The sequence below is a fragment of the Amblyomma maculatum genome, chromosome 11, assembly GCF_055883805.1.
Source record: "Amblyomma maculatum isolate TAMU_Amacu chromosome 11, ASM5588380v1, whole genome shotgun sequence".
Classification (NCBI taxonomy): domain Eukaryota; kingdom Metazoa; phylum Arthropoda; class Arachnida; order Ixodida; family Ixodidae; genus Amblyomma; species Amblyomma maculatum.
Genome location: NC_139354.1, coordinates 11,755,503 through 11,774,763, shown reverse-complemented (window position 1 = coordinate 11,774,763; position 19,261 = coordinate 11,755,503). Strand labels below are relative to the sequence as shown.

Here is a 19,261-nt window from a genome sequence, read left to right as displayed (position 1 = left end):
TACCGCTTACATCCACTCTTCATAATGAAACGCTTTGGGGTGGGGATGCTGCGTGACGTTTCAATGGGAATCGAAGTTTGACAGAGCCGAAGGTTAGTTTTGCATGGAAAGTCAGGGTGCGCTAATTTTCAGGCTCGCTAAGTTTGTGGCAAGGAAAAATGTCTCTTCCCGGTAGGTCTTGGCCAATGGTCTTCCTTACCTGATAATTTAGTGTTAGACACGTGAAGCCACGGGGAGCACAGCTGTGGAAGCTCCTATGGGAATGTGCGGGTGTGTCGGGCTTTAGCGGGGCTCAGATTCTTCGTGTGGTGCTGACCTGCCAACTGGGAAACACATTAATCGTACAGCTATTCTTGGCAGTGCAGTAACGGCCAGTGTTTTTTCATTTTTGCTTGCGCTTGTTTAGCGTTTTACTTTTTGACCCACATGGAATGCAGGTGTGCTGTGTTACATGTGCACAATATAGTTCTCATCAACGCGCTCTTGTTTTTCTTGTCCATTGCAGGGGCCGCTGCCATACTGGCTGGAGCCCAGCAGGTGGGTTGGCTGTGCCCTTTGCGGTGGCATCATTTTTGGGTTTGAGTGATGAAGAAAATGACTCGTTTTGGTCTACGGTGCCAAAGCATGTACAATAGGGGATAGAGCATGTGAAGAACTCATTGGGATTTAAGTGATCCAGTAATTAGAATATGAAGGGGAACACAAACTTCTTCCAATTGGGCATGTTTGAATTGGAACAAGCTTTTATGGTGCTCTTTGCATTGACTGGACCAATCCATCAGTTTGAGCAAGCAGAAGGTCTACTAAACTGTGTATTCTAAGATGTCAGTGGCCTATCAAGAATCATTCAATTACTTGTTTTTCTTTTTTATTCATTGCAAAGATATTTTTGTGAGGAGTAATCATGGTGATGAAAACCTTTACTAAAGGCTGCGTCATTGTGCTTTTACTAGTAAGCACCGGAAACTGATTGTTTTTACAATTTTTGCAAGATTGCATCCTGTAGATGGTTTTATGAGGGTGTGCTGATGCTAGCTGTTCAGTGCGCGTGAAATGGTGCATGGTATTGGGTCACAAGGAACCTTCTTCAGTAATAGTGAAACAAATATTTCACTTCACTCAGAATGGGGCGGCGTCCAGCATGAAGGTGCGCAGGATGCCCTCCATCTGTCTGTTCTGGTGCCTCGGTTTGTTGCAAGAAAGCGTTGTAGGGTAGCATTATCTAGGCAGCTAACGTGATATGTTCAGACACTTGTCAGGCTGCCTTGGAAAAATAGGCCAGATTTTCTAGAATTTAGGATTTCACAATGAACTTGCTCAGTTATTTTGCTGAACTCTCCTATTGGTGCAGGAGCAAACACAATTGTGCACTGTTTTGCCACATCGCATCAAAGAATTATCATAGATGCGACATTGAAGTTTGAATCATTAACTTTTTTCTAGCATTTAAATACATTCAGTTAAGCATGAAATTTTGAGCAGGAACATTGCATCTTATTGATTTAGTTTTTTTTTCTGTTCAGTTGGCTGCACGAAAAAGACTTTTCAGTTTGTCTGAGTATTGGTTCGCCAGCAATTTTTGTGAAATGCCGTTTACAGGGGTGATGCCTAATTTGTAATTTCCCCAACATCCTGGCTCTCAATGCTTTATCGCCAACTTGTTGAGCCAGGTTGCATGTGATTTCACAAGTTGTATTCTCATTTGAAGATTGCTTGATGTTGTTTTATATGCTGCAGTGGGATGTATTTCTCATACGTGATCTCAGACGCGGTACTCTAGTTACATTTGCCTTGCATCTCTTTGCAGGACAGGCAGCTGGTGTCCGCTCTTGAGGACGTCAGTCCGGAGTCGGTAAGACTCCATGTCAACTGGAGGCAGATTTTTTACTCTACATGCTTGCGGTTATTTATTTGCCACGCCAATGCTAGATTTTGTGAAGAACGGGGCCTCTAATGATATCATCAAAGCTTAGCTGAGTTGCCAAGACACTCAAGAGGATTCGCTTGATATTGCTGAGACCTGCCCCTCTGAGCAACAGCAGAAATTGTTTTGTGACTGGCAACAGCTGTGGCCAGGCAAATTCATCACCTACCCCAAGACCAACAGTACGCTTTAGTGATACTGAGGCAGCAGTGACAACTTAAAACTTCCTTAGTGACATCTTCGATGACGTAGAGCGACTGTCCGTGCAAACAATGTAGTCAACATCACCGCACTCATTGCAGGTTGCATGTCTAAGATAGCTTGACTGTGCAATTTTCATTACTGCGCAGGTGAGGTTGGAACATGACGCTTAGTCTTCCTCTAGGTGCTCCCTCAGGAAGCAGCATTGTACGAAGGTACACTGTTGTGTTACAATCTCTGTGAGTCATCATCATCATTAGCCTGACTATACCCACTGCAGAGCGAAAGCATCTCCCATATTCCTTTAATTAACCCGGTCCTGTGCTAGCTGCATCCACTTGACCACTGCGGACTTCTTAGCCTCATCGACACACCTACCTTCCTGCTGCCCCCTGCTATGCTTTCCTTCCCTTGGAATCCAGTTTGTTACCTTAAGCTACCATCGGTTATACCCTCTTCGCACTTCATGTCCTGCCCATACTCATTTATTCTTCTTGATTTCCACTAGAATGTCAGTAATTTGAGTTATTTCTCTGACCCACTCTGCACGCTTCCTATCTCTTAACGTTACACCTACTATTTTTCGTTCCATAGCTCTGTGGGTAAGCCACGTATTATGTGGCAAGAGTCATGGCTAGGGCGTTGCTTGTGCTGTTTGGTACTTCACTTGCTTTTGTTAGCCCGCAAGCTACAATGCACCACGAAATGACGCAGTTTCCTCATGCTGTTTATATATTCATGACTACTGGCGAAGAGAGACACTGGGCTGCAAAGTTGACCTACTCGTAACTTGTCCGGAAACTTTCGGTGGTTTGCCCATCGTTTTGCCGCACCCTGGAATAAATGGAATGGCCAGGCATTTGGATTAAGTTATGCGTGCAGCAACCTGCGAATATCTACTCCTGCCAAGGCATCAAACATGGGCTATTGTGTGTCCAAGTGCCGTATTCGCCTCCAGTAAACCTTGCATCGCACATTAGTGTGCTCCCAGTGCTACAGTAACGGTAACACGGCGCACATTATGCTACATAGACACTTGGTAATGCTTCAAGGACTCTGCTTTTAGCATGACACGCATTGAAATGCCTGCGCACAGTTCCTTGAGGAGATCTGTGCTTGCAAAGGAGCAGCGGTACAATTGTGAAGTTGGCTGGGCCGTAACGAATTGAAATGTGTAATGTCAGATCATGGGATGGGCGCTCTCTGCGAATGCCAGCTTTACGAGCGGCATGGGGAGGTGAGGAGCACAACTGTACTCTCCGCCAGAGCATCCACAGGAGCGCTGGGCACACCTAACAGGCCGACTTTTATGCAGAACTAGTTGAGACCAATACGAAGAAGGGTGCTCGTGTTGCCACAGCGATAATCATCACCACGGTGCGCATAATTATGCGAACGTCCTGTAGCAGCATGTGATGAGCGTCGTGTTTTGAAAATGAAGTTTGGGAATGAGGACTTTAGAGAAAAGGGGGTGCTTTTAGGTGTCAGTTTAAGTTTGGACATGCTATACCCTCTAAACCAGTGAAGCAGAAGGGTGTTCCGATATTAAAAACCCTGTCTTCAGTGACAATTCACAGTAGAGTGCATTGAGGCTCCAAATAATGGTAACAAAGCCACACTAGTTGTATTGGTAATGCAGCATGTTTGTATACTACCTCTTGATGTTTTGATGATAATAATAATAATAAATGGTTCGCAAGGAGGGTAAGGTGCAGTACCTGTCACACTTGTTTCTGTGGACACCTGAAACGGGCTTCAAGTGAAGGTAGGAAGGTGGGAGTGAAAGGGGAGAGAAAGAGGAGCCATAGTGGAGGGCTAGGGAGTAATTTCGGCCACCTGGGGATCTGTAATGTGTGCTGACATTGCACAGCACACGGACGCCTCTTCGTTGTTTACAGAAATGAGGAAGGAGTGAAGGGGATGAGTTTTAGAGAAAGCAGGAAATTCAGAATTTTAGGATCAAATTTTTCTGGCCGAAAGGGTGTGATAGGGTGTAAAAATGTACTAACTGTGCAAATATAGCTGTTTGTCTGATATTCTCTTCCATCTTGGTGCAGTCATTTTTTCTTCAGGAGGAATTTTTTTCTCCTGTAGCCTAACTTGCCAGTGCAACTCACTTTCCTATGATAAGCGCCGCATTCTAACCACACATCGAGCACTCGTTAACTTCGTAGTCGAGTGCTACAGCAGGGTCTCTCTTTCACATCCGCAGACATACTCCTTCCCGGAGGATGTGGTCCGGGAGCAGATCCAGCTGGAGTTACAGACGCTTCGGGCGCAGATCACTAAGAGCCAAGCCGTGCTCACCTACCTGGTTGGTGCCTTTTTTTTTTTTGTATTTTTCTTTGTTAAGAGGGAGATGGAAAACGACCGCTGGTGAGGAAGTGGTGAAAGCATTGCGCTTGAGTTTGGTCGCCGTATCTCTCCTTTGAAAGCATTATCTGTGTAGCTATAGTTATTGTTGTAAAAAAAGCAAAAATAGACGCCAACATTTTTTGCGGGTGGCTTAAAAACATTTTATGCTTAAGAGCATCTCAAAATGCAATTTGAAAGATGAAACATATTTGGTGATAAATGTACAACGACCGGCATGGTGTAAATATATACGACTGAAAAAGAAAAGCACAAGTACAAGTGCAATTCGAACTTCGGTCCTGAATGTTTTAAAGGTTTTACAGCGAAGCACTATTTTGATCTTGCTTGTAGCTACTTAATTGTATTGACTTCCAAGCCTTTCTTTTGGGTCAGTGAAGGCATTTTCAGTGTTCGGTCTGGAGAGGGTGGCCGGTCATTGTGACATCATTCTTTACCTCAAAGTTGTGTGTCTTTGGTGGTGCTAATAAGAATGATTATTGTACCTTCATGTAATCTGCTGGATTAGTGCACGGCTATTTGTGGCTGTACTGTCTTGTACTTGCCATGGTGACATATCAAGTAGGAGATGCTTTGCCTCCTCAATCTGCTAGCATAGCTGGGCAACAGTGTCTCTTTTCTCTTTTTTTTTTCTTTTTTTTTTTTTTTTTACACAGCATAGCTAACAGCTCTTGACTAGCTCGGCAAAATAACAGGTTGACGGGCTGGGCAACCCTGTGCTGAGCACCTTTGTCAGGAGTTTGGTGTCTGCTTGTACCTGTGCTTAAAAGGCAGCAGTTTTGTCAACCTCTTAGCTGACTTTGACGATTTCGGTTCAGCTCAGCTGACAATGGTGGTATCGGTGCTAAAACACCATTTTGGCTCGAATTTTCAAAGAAAAAAAAAAGACGAAAATAAAGGGTTTCAGCTCCATCAATGATAAGGTATTAGCTCGAAGAAAGGTGAGCAGTTATTTTAATGTGCGTCAGCCATATGAACATTTCTGTGTTGCAACATATCTGCATTGTAATGACTCTACGTCACACACACACTGCAGTGCGAGATAACAATGCATCATTTGTAACAACTCCGCTCCAATCGCTCAACCAAGGTCATGGAATAAAATTTCAGCTGTGGCAGTTGCGTTTCAATTAGGGGCCTGCGAACATTGAAATTTTTTAATACATGTCAAAAAGTAATATGGGGGAAAAATGCCTTCGAATATCGAATAGCTTATCAATGAAAAAAGGAAATAGAAAATTAAAGACTAGAAAACATTGCTCATCTTATTTATTTTAGAATTGAAAATGGTTTTCTGTACAGGAAGGATGTGCATGAAACCTGGTTGAGCTGTCATTGCTGCTGAATACAGTAAACGCTCATTATTTGAGTCTTCAAGGGACCAGAAAAATGTCCATCGAAGGGTTGTCTGCATTTGAGATGGAACCGAAATGAGCACAACATACCTTTTTTTTTTCTCTGGTTTTCTCACGTGCGTCGCTGTGCGCACGCTGTCAGGAAGGCACTTTTCACAAAAGGGAAGGTCCTTATTCACGAAACGGCGCCACGACGGCGCTGTCTCGTTTTGAGGATGCTTCACTGCACAGCTCGCGTGGTCACGCGTTGCAGTGAAGCATCCTTAAATTGCAACGGGGCCGTGGCGTGAAGAAGGACCTTCCCTTTCGTGAAAACTGCCTTCTCGGCAGTGCAAGCACACGCGCTCAAGGATTGCAGTGAAAGCAGTGAAGTGCGCAGTGTGACGGAACTGCGGGCGATCCGAAAATTTTCGAATATTCGAAAATTCTCAATATCAGTTTTTCGAATTCGAGCGTGAATCGAACAATAAACATATTCAATTTGTATTCGAAATTTCGAATGTTCACACACCCCTAGTTTCAGTGAAGGCGTAATGCAAAGGTGCGCGACTTCTCTGCATTGTAAGCTCACCGTCCCTAGGTGGTCTAAATTATTCTGGAGCCCCTAATTACAGTAGCCCCCATGGCTCATGTGTCGCTTTAGGACTCTACACACCGCATACAAGTTCCATTTTTTTTGTTAAGTGCAATCGGTTAGCCGGCCTTTTCTCACTTTCCTCTGCAGCAGAGCCGTGGGTCACGGATACTTCCTCAACCGGTGTCTGAGTGCGCCACCATCAACCGCAAGGCCCTCGTTCCTCACCGTGGATACTCGGAAGAAGGCAAGTCAACTCAAGCACCAGCTCAAAGGCTGGTTTCTTTTTTTGCTTGCACAGGATTCAAGAGATATGTGCTGAAAGCTCAACACATGTTAGAAACAGTAACTGCTCAAGTTTGCAAAAAGATGTGCTGTCAACATCAAACGAAGTGCAAACAAGATCTTCACAACAGTAACAACAGAACTTAAAGCACATACGAGAGGGTATTTAAAAATTTTAATATCACCACAAAACATAAAACACACAATAGACATTTGCAGTGGCCAAAGTTATATCTTCTCCACGTAGTCTCCCTGTAGAGTGACATATTTTTGCCAGCGTTTCTTCACCTGTTTCAAGCCCTCTTTGTAGAAGTCCTTCGCTTTGCCCGAAAACCTCTGTTCCACTTCGAAAATGACATCCTCTTTGTCTTCAAATCACCTTCATCTCCGGAAAGAGGAAGAAGTCACTTGTTTCAAGATCAGGATAATAAGGTGGAGGCTGACTGATGGGCGAGAAGGTTGCAATAGTGAGTGCTGTTGAGGGTCTCGCCCTCGTAAAGGAAACTGGTTAAGATTACTCCGTGACTATTCCAAAATACGAACAGCATCACATTCCTGGCAGATTTCTGGACCTTTGCTTTCTTGGGAGGAGGGGAGAGTGGATGTCTCCACTCCTTGCTCATTTCTTGGTCTCTGGATCGTAGAGGTATACCCAGCAGTTGCCCATAGTGACAAGACAAGCAAAAAATAGTCTTCCTTCCGCTCCAACGGAGTCTCTTCTGGGAAAATTTGTGGTGAGTTTGCTCAACAAGTGAGGCGCCCGCGTGCAGACACCTTATCCACGTGTACTAGTTCCTTATGGACAATCCTCCAAGCAGTTTCATAACTTAGTCCAGTCCCCTACTATCGCTCTTTCCATGGTCAATATTCTGTCGTCAAGCATGATGGCCTCCACTTTCTTCACCATGGCAAGATCACCCTTGGTCGAGGGTCAACTCACTCGTCATATGATGGTCTTTCATCCCCATGGACGGCTTTCATCTCATTGTGGATCTGGCTTGCTTTGTTGCCCTTCAAATGGAGGAACTTTATAACACTTCAGACTTCAGTTTTGTTCATCGTGCAGGTTGACATCTTCTGCAGCCTATGGAAAGAAACCTGCTTTAGACAAAGATTTGATATTTGCACAAGTATGCATGGCAATGACACTGATTATGTATAAGAAGTTTCATGTGAACATCTCCACGACTTATTTCGTATAATTAAAACTTCTGGATGCCCCCTCATAAATAGGCAAAGGTGGTCCATATACTAGACGGCTCGATATTCACGTCTGGTGCTATTTTCCGAAAGTTTTAATTGATCTGGCCCCCATTGGCTTAGCAAGCAGCAGCCATTTTAGCCTCTTTTGTTTTGTTCTGTTCATGTTTCATTTGACACTTAACAACACATGGCGCCTTGAAGAATTCTGGACACCCTCATTTTGTCGCAGGTGGGTGTGGAAGATGATGGCCCGCCCTTTCAACTAGATAGGCATTGCGGAGAACCTGCAAATAACTTCAGCGACTTTTCTGTATTCACTCAAATGTTCGCGCACTTTCTGGCTATGACATTGTGCGTTCTTTCTGCAGCTAGCAATAGTGCGGTTTGGAGGTCCTTCCTTCTAGTATGGAGTGGTACACTGGAAGAATTATTTTTTTTACACATTGAATACCGTGCATGCATGCCATGGAAAAGAAAGAAAGAGACTACTGAATATGTGCTGCAGGGGCCCATGCATGATGCCGACTGTGAAGTCTTGCAGTCATTTTTTTTCAGTCAGTGTCGTCAAGATCGAACTGGGCCCATTGAAATACAGTACAATCTCGTTACAAGAGACATGGCTACGAGAGACACTTGGTTATAAGAGACACATAAAAATGGTTTGGTTGGTCGTTTTATGATTGGTTTGGTTGGTACCACTGTCGTTTTATGACAGTGGGAGCATTTTTATCATGACGAAGCCCCTCAGGGGGCTAATTGCTATCTATTTGGGGGATTTGGGGGGAAATTTTTTAATTTTTCATGGTGCAAACTAACACCAGGGAGAAATATTTCTGTATCTAACAAGGCTCAATAAATGTACAACTGGCACATTTATCCACATTATTTTGATATTATTCCTACAATTATTGTTTACAGAGGACTGTTCCACTGTACTGTCAGTCATCTGTAATTGAATTAAGGGCATTTTTTTTTAGGGACTTCTATGGCCTTTCCTTTTTTTTTTTTTTTTTTTTTTTTGCATGTGTACTAGGCGTGAATGGATAGCAGCGAAAATGTGCCAATCCTTGAGCACCTTTTGGAAGCCATTGGTACTCAGAGTCTAAATAGAACCTCTGCCTTAAGCTTTTTGTTTACACCTGTTGAAGTAAAGCATAACCTCTTAATTCATATTGGCCCTCGATCGTGTACAGGTACTATCGCTTGAACATTCAGCATGGAAAAATGGTCCTCAGACTGGGTTCTCTAGAACCTTGGAGCAGCCTAGGGAGTTTTTGAGTACCCAGAGTCCCTAGAATTACACCTGCCTGAATTCACACTATTTCTTAACCCACTTTATTTAGGATCACCATACCATGATTTCTCATAACAGCTGACTTTTCCACTGTGTACCTCAGCCTTTACTGTGGAGTTCAGCATTGCTTTAAGAGTCCAAGTGTCTACATGCTTGTCAAGCAGGAAGGAACGAAGTTGCTGAGACCATTGAAAATTCATTGCGCTATGAAGCAAGCTACGGCTTGGTTTTAAGACATTCTGCGAGAGTCGTGATGTGCGGTTCTTTCACAGGTGTCCACCCTGATGACCGCCACTACGACACCTTAGAAGCACACCGCCGGCCCAGGAGGGCATCTGGTTGCCAGGCGTGCGGGTGAGCATCGCCGTTTCAAACATTCTTAATAAGGCGAAACCCTTTCTAGCCTCATGGAATGAAATCCAGTGTGCAAGAGTTTTGCGTGGGAGTTGTGCGCGAGATCTGTTAGGAGGCGTTGACAGATCCAACGCCTCCAACGTCACTGATCCAATGCCTCCGTTTAAGAGGCGTTGGATCTGTGCATGAGATTACGCGAGTTGTGTTCTCCTTGTCTGGCATTCCTGCCATCTGCAATCCCACATCTGAACGCGTGCTAAGGAACGCCATGCGACAGGAGCGATGGTTTACCATCCAAACTCACACTTGCCGAAGAAAGTGTGATAGATACTGCGCCTTTCCTTTCCTGTAAACCAATTATATAATTTTATGTGGCACTGCAACGAATGCTGACTAGAGGCAAACGATGAGAGGCAATGATAGGAGAGGAAGGGTAGGCTTTCGCCATTCTCCTCTTGAAAGATACCTTAGAAACCCTCAAATTTTTATTGCGTAGAGGCTGGAACACTATGCAGTATGAATTTGGATAGGCCTATATAGCAGATCAGGGTCGCGTGCTTTGTAGATTATGATGCTTTAAAAGAGTAGCAATTTGGGCCTGTTGGTAGGTCACGATGAGGTGCGGAAGGCACAAGGACACAGCAGGGAACGGGATGAGACAAGTACTGACGTTGAACAAATTTATAGCTTGTAGCAATTTTTTGTAAGAGTGCTTGCACATGCGAGAATTTGTAGCATCATTGAGAGGAGATGCGGGGCTAAAATCCCAATTTTCACAAAAAAAAAACAAACGTGTTTTTAAAGTTTTGTTGTTTTGGTTGAATTGCGCATGTATAAAAAAAACGTCTCACCGAGTTTGGTTGTCATCTTTGCGATAGAAAAATTTAAGTTCTTTTTTTTTATTTTTTTGCGAGATGGTGTACACTCAGCACCGAAAGGGCTGATGAATGCCGATTTCAAGACTTGGCCACATAGCGAGCAAGAAACTAAACACGGAGTATATCCCAAAATTAGAATGCTTCTTTTTTGCGCTCTCTAGCCAAAAAGGACCTGCTATCGAGTACAGCGGACAGCTAAAAAAAAGAAAAGGGAAAGAAAAGGCAAAATTTGGTCCGTGGCAACAGCAGATTGGCTGGTAAACCAAAATAAAAGCTGGGATTGAGTAGAAGGCGGCACATAACTGTTGAATGCTCTTTTCTTACCACTGGGAGCCTGGCTAGCCAAAGTGCTCGACAAGCTGGGGATAGAATGTGGAGCCCGGACAAAGAGGCACACCCAACAGGCAACCAAGGAAAGCATTTCACAAATGCAGACAAGGGCGCTGGACAACTGTAAAGCCTAATAAAAAATGAGGCAACTTGAACTAATCGCCACATAGCAGTGTCTTGTTGAAAAGGACGATGCACTGTATGCACAAGGCGACTTTGATTTATTAATTTAGGCCCTAAATTTGAATAGAACGTTCTCAAATTTTTATACTCATTCTCAGTTTGCACTTTTAGCAAGAACACAACCATTAGGAAAAGTACCATTTCCAAACTCTTTTGCCAAAGGCTGCTTTCAAGGTGGTTGCTGGACTAAAATTTTATTGAGAACAATTGGTAAGGTACTTTTTGGATTCCTAGTTATTCTCCAAGAGAAAAAAAGGTATCAAATATGTGACATATCAACAGTTCTTTAGATCTTTACAGAAATGTCGTAAAGAACCTGCAATTGGCTTTATCCTGCACAATGGATAATCTAGAAGTTATCTAAGCACAAACAGTTATAGTATGTCTTCATGATGCTTAAAATGATAGTTTTCCTAAGCTGCACACTTAATTACTCGTTATGACAGCGACGTTTTCTATTTATGCTAAGATGATGAGACGTAGAATATGTTTTAATAAGAGGAAGGTAAGCCATCCCTGAAAAGTTTATCAAAATAGGTGCCACAGTTCAAAAGTTGACCCTTTAGGCCCGCATCCCCCTTTAATTTGTGTGCCCTGCCATGGTGGCGTAATGGTTAGTGCTCTCGACTGCTGTACCCAAGAATGTGGGATCGAATCCTAGCCACAGCGGCTGCTTTTTGATGGACGTGAAAAGCAAGACGCCCGTGTGCTTTCCAGTGTCTGTGTATGTTAAAGAACTACAGGTAGCTGAAATTTCTGGAGCCCTCCTCTATGACGTCTGTCATATCCTGAACTCAGGATACTAAACCCCACAAACCAAACCAAAACTTAAATTGTCTTTCCTATTTTCACATCCAGGTGTGCTGCTCGTTGTCGTGGACGGCATGCTGGCCGCCTCTCTAGCACGCTGTCGTGTCCCGCGCTGCCGGCACGAGACTCTTTAATGGCGAGGTCGACACAGACAGAACCGACGACGACGACGATGAGATCGCGCGACTGTCAGACGGACGATGAGCTCGACATTGGCAGTGTCGACCTGGTGTGTGACGATGCCAGTGTAGTTCAAGGGACTCTAGTGGAGGCTTCTGCGCGGACCACTTCATCTCTGCCTGGCAGTCTGTCTCCGCCTTTTCCACGTCACCGCAGCAACAGCTTTGTGTGTGCCATTCAGGGCGGCGCCAACAGGACCCCTGACGAAGGTCGGGGGGTCTCGGGTGAGAGGTGAGTGTTCAGTGCCATTCAGTGGCCTATATGTTTTTTTTGTTGCAAGCAAGCAGTTCAGGTTACATGAAATCTAGTTCTGCTAATTAGTTTATGCAAATGTAGTAGTGGCACTTCCATGCTGGTGACTGAAGGGGAAAGTCACCCCCTTCAGTTCTAATTACTCAAGTATTTTTGAGTCGTTAAGTAATTTTTATGGTTTGTGCTGTGCGATGTCACGTTGAAAATATCTGGAGCCTCCACTACGGCATTTCAATATCCGGAGTCTCCCACTACGGTGTCTCTCATTGGCTAAGCCACTTTGGGTTGTTAAACCCGTTAAACCAAACCAAACCATTTTTGTGGTTTCATACCAGCACGAATGACTTCCTCATTATGGCTCTGTTAGGGCTACATTTGGATAAATACAGTAGGTTTGGGCATTCACTGCAAGAGAGTGAAAAATTGCCAATAGTCAGTGAAAAATTGCCAATAGTCTTGGTCAGTATTTTCTAAACTTTGTTCAGTGGGCCTTTATTTATTTGCACTAACTCAGTACTGTTTGTGAAAGGGCGATATGATGTAACAGGTAAGGTTGTTACTACATAACACTTAGTTTTGGAAAACAGGGTAGTATCTTCAGTCTTTTCATGTAGAGTATTACAGGTTGTAATGCAAATGCATAAGATGGCAAAAACACTGAGCAGGTGTATGTGTCTGTTGCAGAAAAATTACAAGTGAAAAATTGTTTTTGTAGTGAAAAAAAGAAAAATATGGCTTTAAATGAGCTGACCGTTAAATTACAAGGACCGAATTCTTTTTCGACATGCCAGAAATTGTTGGGTCAGAGTTACTGAGTTCAACAATGATTTAGTTGCAATCTCACTGTAAAAGATTTCTACCAGTAATTTTATTAGTGGATCCACCCACTTTTTTTCTGCCATTGGCATGGCACAAAGCGAGATCAGTGAAAGGCATAACATTTTGCGCACTGGCAAAAGTGATCAACTAAAAGGTAACGCAGTCCCAGCCACCAGACAGTAATTGGTCAGCTTTGTCGTGTGGCGTCCATCTTGTTTCCACACCCAAAACTGTTACAGTGCAGTGACAGTGTGCATTGCTGACAAGTTGAGAAATGCAAAATACAAAAACAAAACACTGTGGCACCATCTATTAACAGATTCCCAAACCACTTCCTCAGCAATATACAGAGAGAGTTGGTTTTCATTGAAGGATGCACTGGTTAGAGCAAAACTTGAATAAAATATTACAAACGTCCAGAAAAAAAAGCAGCTTATATAAGTTGTTGAAATACCTGTAAGTCACATTTAACTGAGATGTCGACATTTCATTGATGTTACAGTGCTCGGTCCTTATGCAGCAAGATCTCTTCATCTTCGTCAAAATCTTCTATCTATTGGTCCGTGCACCAACATCCTGAGCAATGCCCTGCTGTGGCCTTAAAGATTTTGTCAATAAAATTTTAACACCTTAGTATTTCTCTCGCCATAAAGCATTCACCGAGCACAGGGGGAAAAGGAAAGGAGAGATGAAAATTAGGAGTATGCAGGTATTGAAATTTTCAAGTACGAATCTAATAAGCATTTAGCAATAATATGCCTTTGAATATGAAATCAAATATTTCGTCACTTGAAAAAAAAGGGAGGATAAAAAATGGCAAATATTGTTCGTCTCATTTATTTCAGAATGCGCACTTTATTTGCAAACGAAATTGAACTAGATTGCGCAGAAGCGTGGACACAAGAAAAAAATCCTGTATATAAATTTTATGCAGGATTTTGTACACCACCTTATTGTACGGGACGGACCTGCACGAAGCTGAACGGAGCTGTCATATCTCAGCAAAAAAAAGTGAATGCTCGTTTAATTCAACCTCCAAGGGACCAGAAAAAAACGACTGAGCTTGCTGAAAGCTCGAATTATCGAATAGGCCTGAACGAACTGCTGAAAATAGTTTACATCGCACAGCCCACAGGGTCATGCGTTGCAGTGAAGCGCGCAGTGCAGCGAAACTGTAGTGGATTCGGAGCTGTTCCTTTTTTTTTTTTTTTTTTTTTTGCTAATTTTCGAATATTCGGGAAATTCTGAACATCAGTTTTTCAAGTCGAGAACAAATCGAGTAACAAACGTATTCGATTCATATCTGAAATGTCAAATATTTACACATACCTAATGAAAACTAAATATTACAGTACAAATAAAGCAATTTAGAAATGTAAAGTCAGTTTTTTCTTATAATTAAGTTTTTTATTCACCCTTTCTGTGTCCTTTGTTTTGCATGTATAAATGTTCACCACAATGTTTCGCGTTGATGTGCAAAGGTGTTCACCTAAATTTTGTTGTGCTTTCGTTGACTAGTCCCGCCGCGGTGGTGGAGTGGTTAGGGCGTTCGATTTCTATGCCCAAGAATGCAGGATCGAATCCCGACCTCTATGGCAGCCACTTTTCGATGGAGGCGAAACGCAAGGTGCCTGTATGCTGTGCAATGTCAGTGCATGTTGAACCCAAGCTGGCCAAAATTTCCGAAGCCTTCCACTACGATGTGGAAGGCTTCTCCATAAACCTAAGCCTGTTTTCTTTGACTGTATAGTCTCTTGGACTGTGATAGTCAGTCTTAGCCATGCTTGGCAAGGTACAAAAAGGCACTTGCATTGCATTTCTTTGGCAGAGAACATAAAATGAAATACTAGTATATAGAAGATAACTTCTAAGGAAGGGAGATAGCTACTAAGCAAACGGTGCGCAGATACCACTTAACATGACACAGTATGGTAATGCTGTCACTTCAACATTAGTACTGGCAAAAGGAAATATGAAATGGGCTGCGGCATGTTTTGCTGTTCAGAGAACATTGAAAATCCTAGCATTGAAGTTAATTTCTTGCGATGCAAACTATGTCAGTGAGTTCATTTTGTATGAAAAGATTAGTGTTCTAGCTAAAATGACACAAATCAGTTGCCGCCCTGCTGTCAAACAGCACCCACTGGTTCTGGCAACTAACTTGGTGACTGGGTGCCGACGAAGCTGGGATGTCACACAATTCCGCCAGCTTCCACAATTTTTAGCGAACAAGCCATGATGCTCTTAAAGTTGGGCACTTTGTTGGCAGGTTTTTGATTCGTAATTTGTGGCTTACTTCAAATGGTCTTTAATTTTTCAAGGCCGTGTCTTGGCCGACGTGGTCAATCTGCAGCGATTGTCTTTTCTCAGTCGGGCAAATGAAGCACTCTCTCCTCATTTGTTTTTTCTTGTTTCCTTTTGATTTCATTTTTTTTTTTACAGGAGTTCTCCGGCTGACACCAGCAGTGCCAAACCAAAGGTGAGTGCGTTTGGTAACTGTATTCCTGTAGCACGGTAGATTCACCGACCTTTCTTGGAGTCAGAGACTTGATGGCTAGGGTAAAATGTCCCAATTTCAGAGTGTCAAAATTATTCAGTCGCCGATGGAAAGGCACATGTTCCTTTAATGCGTACCTTTATTTCATGTTGGTCTTTACAAAAGCTTCTGGCAGAAATAGTGAATTTTTCAGAGTGGGTAGTGGGCCTTTACATTCGTGTGTGTTACACGAAGTATTAGTTATAATTTTTGTTGCGTTGGGAGTTTTCCGCAGTCTTTTTTCTTTTACGGCATGCTGGCAGTTTTATTGCGAAAGCAGTACTACGACAGGTTTCGGCCTGTCGCGTAGTCCTTGGCCACAGTCACGAATGACCTTGAACAGTTGCTAAAAAGAAAGAGGAGAAGAAGAAGAACGCTCGGTCATCCACAGCTAATGCTTTCGATTCATATTCGGTTCAGCAGCATTGCTTTTGTTGACCGCTTTGTCAGTCACGTTGAAGGCGTTGGCGATAACCTGTTTGAGCATCTTGACAGCAATGGCAATGCCGTTGTCTATGGCAGCACATGGCTGGCAGGGGGCGCACTACCTCATTTCTGACTCGTGCCAATACCTTAACGCTTCACTGCACTTTTTCGCAGCCCTCTCGATGAAAACTACTGTTGTTCACGGCCCTTATCACTTGTACCCTAATCGCATAGTGCTTTGGCCTCGCGCTGCTTGTTTGGTTGGTTTGCCAGGGTTGCCCTGTCGCAATGGCTCAGTGGCTAGGAAGCTCGGCTACTGAGCCGGGTGGTCCACATTCAACACCAGCCGTGGCGGCCATGCTTTGATGGAGGCAAAATGCAATGGCATCCATGTGCTGTGCATTGTCAGTGCGCATTAAAGAAGCCCAGGTGGTCGAAATCATTCCAGAGTCTTCCACTACGGCCTCTCTCATAGCCTGAGTCGCTTTGGGACGCTAAACCCCGTAATGAAACCAAACTTTTTGCTCGTTAGCTTGTTTCTTTTTGGTTATATGTTTGACAAGGATGGCAGGGTATCATTATTTACATATAGGTACTTGGGCATCACATCATCTACTTTCGGCTGGTATTGAGAGCAGTGTTGTTAAATTCCGTGAAGAAATCTGTATAGCAGTTTCATTTATGTACAGTCGGCTCTGGTGATGCAGATGGGCTAGGCAGGAGCTGAGCGATGGTTGTCATAGCCACATGAACTGCAGTCTGCTCGCTTCTGACCTGATAGTAGTATGGTTAGCACATATAATCCTACTTGCCTGTGGGTTGTGGCAGGACGTGTGATGCATTTCACGCGAGGTATCCGGTTGATATGTCCTTTCAGGTGCCAATGCTGACCTTCGAGGACTTTGATGCCCAGCGGAGGGAGACCGATGGGCAGACTCGAAAGGCAGCTTTCAGGAAATGCCTCCTCGGTGAGTCTCGGGCACGAAAAAGGAGTTCCTTGTCCGTGTGCTGTGCGATGTCAGCGCACGATAAAGATTCCCAGGTGTTCGAAATTACTCCGTAGCCTTCCACTACGGCTCCTCTTTCTCTCTTCCCACTTTCACTACCACCTTCCTCCTTTTCCTTCCCTTATGGGCTGTTCAGGTGTCCACAGAAACAAATGTGACAGATACTGCATCTTTCCCTTACTGTGAACCAATTATATATATTATATTTCCTCATCCTTTTGTACTCTGTGAAGCACTTTGGCTTGGCTTGTGAGGGTATAGCTTCCGAAAGCTGCGAGATGAGTTGCATGTGTTTGAGCTGACTTGAGACGTCACATTGGCATCTGACCGCCAAGGTTGTGGGTGGATCTAAGGAACTCTGAGCACAAAAGCATTAAAAAAAATGGATCACTAACTTTTTTCTTAGTTAACTGCAGAAGAGGAATGCATAGGTTTTCTTTAGGCTAGGTCACTTGGTGGTGGCGGTCAATGTGCTTTCTTTTTGCTTTTGTAAACGTAACTCGTTGCACGCTTTTTTCATTTTTCATTTAATTGTCCCGATATTAGGACTTGTGCAGTGCATTGGTAATCTCAGAAAAATATCTTTGTTCCAGGCTAAGTTTTCTTATCTCCCGTGTACTATGCTGAACAAGTGTTTGATATTTTTGCTTGAAATTGACATTGCATCATACGTCTTTCAACCACCACTTATGTTTTATTTATCTGCTTTTATGTGTCTTTAGTAATGGCAAAGGACATTTTACATGTTTGTTTAATTTTTGCATTTGTACTCATGTTTTGTCTACTCAGAGTGGCTGAGTGGCTTTGTCATTTGGCTGGTCATGGCAGGGTGGTATCCAGGTAGCACAGTACACTGTCCCAATATTGGTAAAGGTTTGGCAATGCACTGGTCCTAATTTGGGCCAGACATTGCCAACACAGTTCCAATATTGGACCGATGATTTGTGCCACAACTAACTCTTGATCACGGCGGCCACGTTTCTCACTTGTGTGCTATGCGATGTTGCCGGATGGACAAGCACCTGAGGTGATCTGAATGAATCCTGAGTCCTCCATTACTGTGTCTCAGCGGCATGCAGAAGCAACCATGCTGTTGGAAATTTTATGCATGTTAATGTCAAAGAATAGTCTGGAATGTCTGTATAGCATGTGGTTGAGAGAATTAGGCAGAAAGGTGGCACTCAAGTCAGAGAAGAAAAACACTGGAGCTAGAGAGCTCATGCTTGACTTCGAGGCTTTGAACTACAGCTTACCCTGTTCATGCAACTTTCAGTGAAAACCTGATGTAGGAGCCTACTCGTTGCTATCTTCTTTGGAGGCATGTGTATGGATGCAACAGGAATAGTGCGTGAGCTGAGCTTTATCCTTGCAGACGCCGCTGCTTCATTAATGTCCAAGCAAAGATCAGTGATGTACAAAGGCATGAAATCTCATGGCGTGTGTATGGCACTGAACGTGCCGAGCAACTGTGCTACAACATGAGAGCTAGACTGCTACATTTTTGTTTGTTCTGTTTTCCGCGCAGAGGTCGGACGCAGTGTGGCGATGGACTTGGATCAGCCGGATAGCTCAGCTGGAACCCCACGACCACGGGTACGAGTCAGTTTTTAGCATTGTATTTCCTTTCAGGTGCAGTCTAGCAGGGGTCAGCTCGTCACTTGGCGCAATGTATTACTCGGGAATATCTGACCAATGCCAGGACTTATCAATGCAGTGGTGTTAAAAGTCGTGTTCCGCAGACACGCTACCCCGCAGTCACACAGGCACGTTTTTATGGCTTGGTTAAGCATGCTGTTATATTTTGTGGATAGCCTTTCAAATACCACTGCATAATAAAGCGTATGTGTTAGCTATTGGATCACGAAATTAAGGGATTACTAATCGGGTGAGTAGCATAGTCTATGTATGCGAAAAAAAGGTCCGAAAAGAGGCTTGGCAAAAGGCAGCCATTACCACTATGGCACCATACCCTTAAATGTGGAGCTTAAGTGTCCCCCATAATTTTTTGGCGACTCAAACGTTTGCACACTTGCGGAAAAGTACTGACCTTGAAAAAATTCCAGGTGTCATTTTTAGGGAGATATTTCTTTCCCAGCTTTGCATTAAAATGGCTGCAACATGTAATTCCACTTTAAGAAATTGAGTCACTAGTGGCTTCTGCAATGCGCATGGTAATGTCATCAGCTGCTTATTTGCAATAGGTCGTGCTATACTGAATAGTGTTCTACTCGAAAAATGTGGCAAAACCTCATCGACTTGGTTTCTGAAGACCAAGCC

General features: G+C 43.6%; 1 protein-coding gene across 7 annotated transcripts in view; it reads left to right on the top strand.

Moving 5' to 3' along the window:
- Positions 1–19,261, top strand: part of LOC146172867 (uncharacterized) — a 206,815-nt gene that overhangs the window by 87,491 nt on the left and 100,063 nt on the right. For all 7 annotated transcript variants that reach the window (XM_084583347.1, XM_084583348.1, XM_084583345.1 and 4 more), the window contains exons 18-26: positions 506–537; positions 1,808–1,852; positions 4,338–4,439; positions 6,578–6,674; positions 9,482–9,563; positions 11,813–12,175; positions 15,458–15,494; positions 16,855–16,945; positions 18,510–18,577. In XM_084583347.1, coding sequence (XP_084439473.1) covers positions 506–537; positions 1,808–1,852; positions 4,338–4,439; positions 6,578–6,674; positions 9,482–9,563; positions 11,813–12,175; positions 15,458–15,494; positions 16,855–16,945; positions 18,510–18,577 — 917 coding nt within the window. The remainder of the gene's footprint in view (positions 1–505; positions 538–1,807; positions 1,853–4,337; positions 4,440–6,577; positions 6,675–9,481; positions 9,564–11,812; positions 12,176–15,457; positions 15,495–16,854; positions 16,946–18,509; positions 18,578–19,261) is intronic.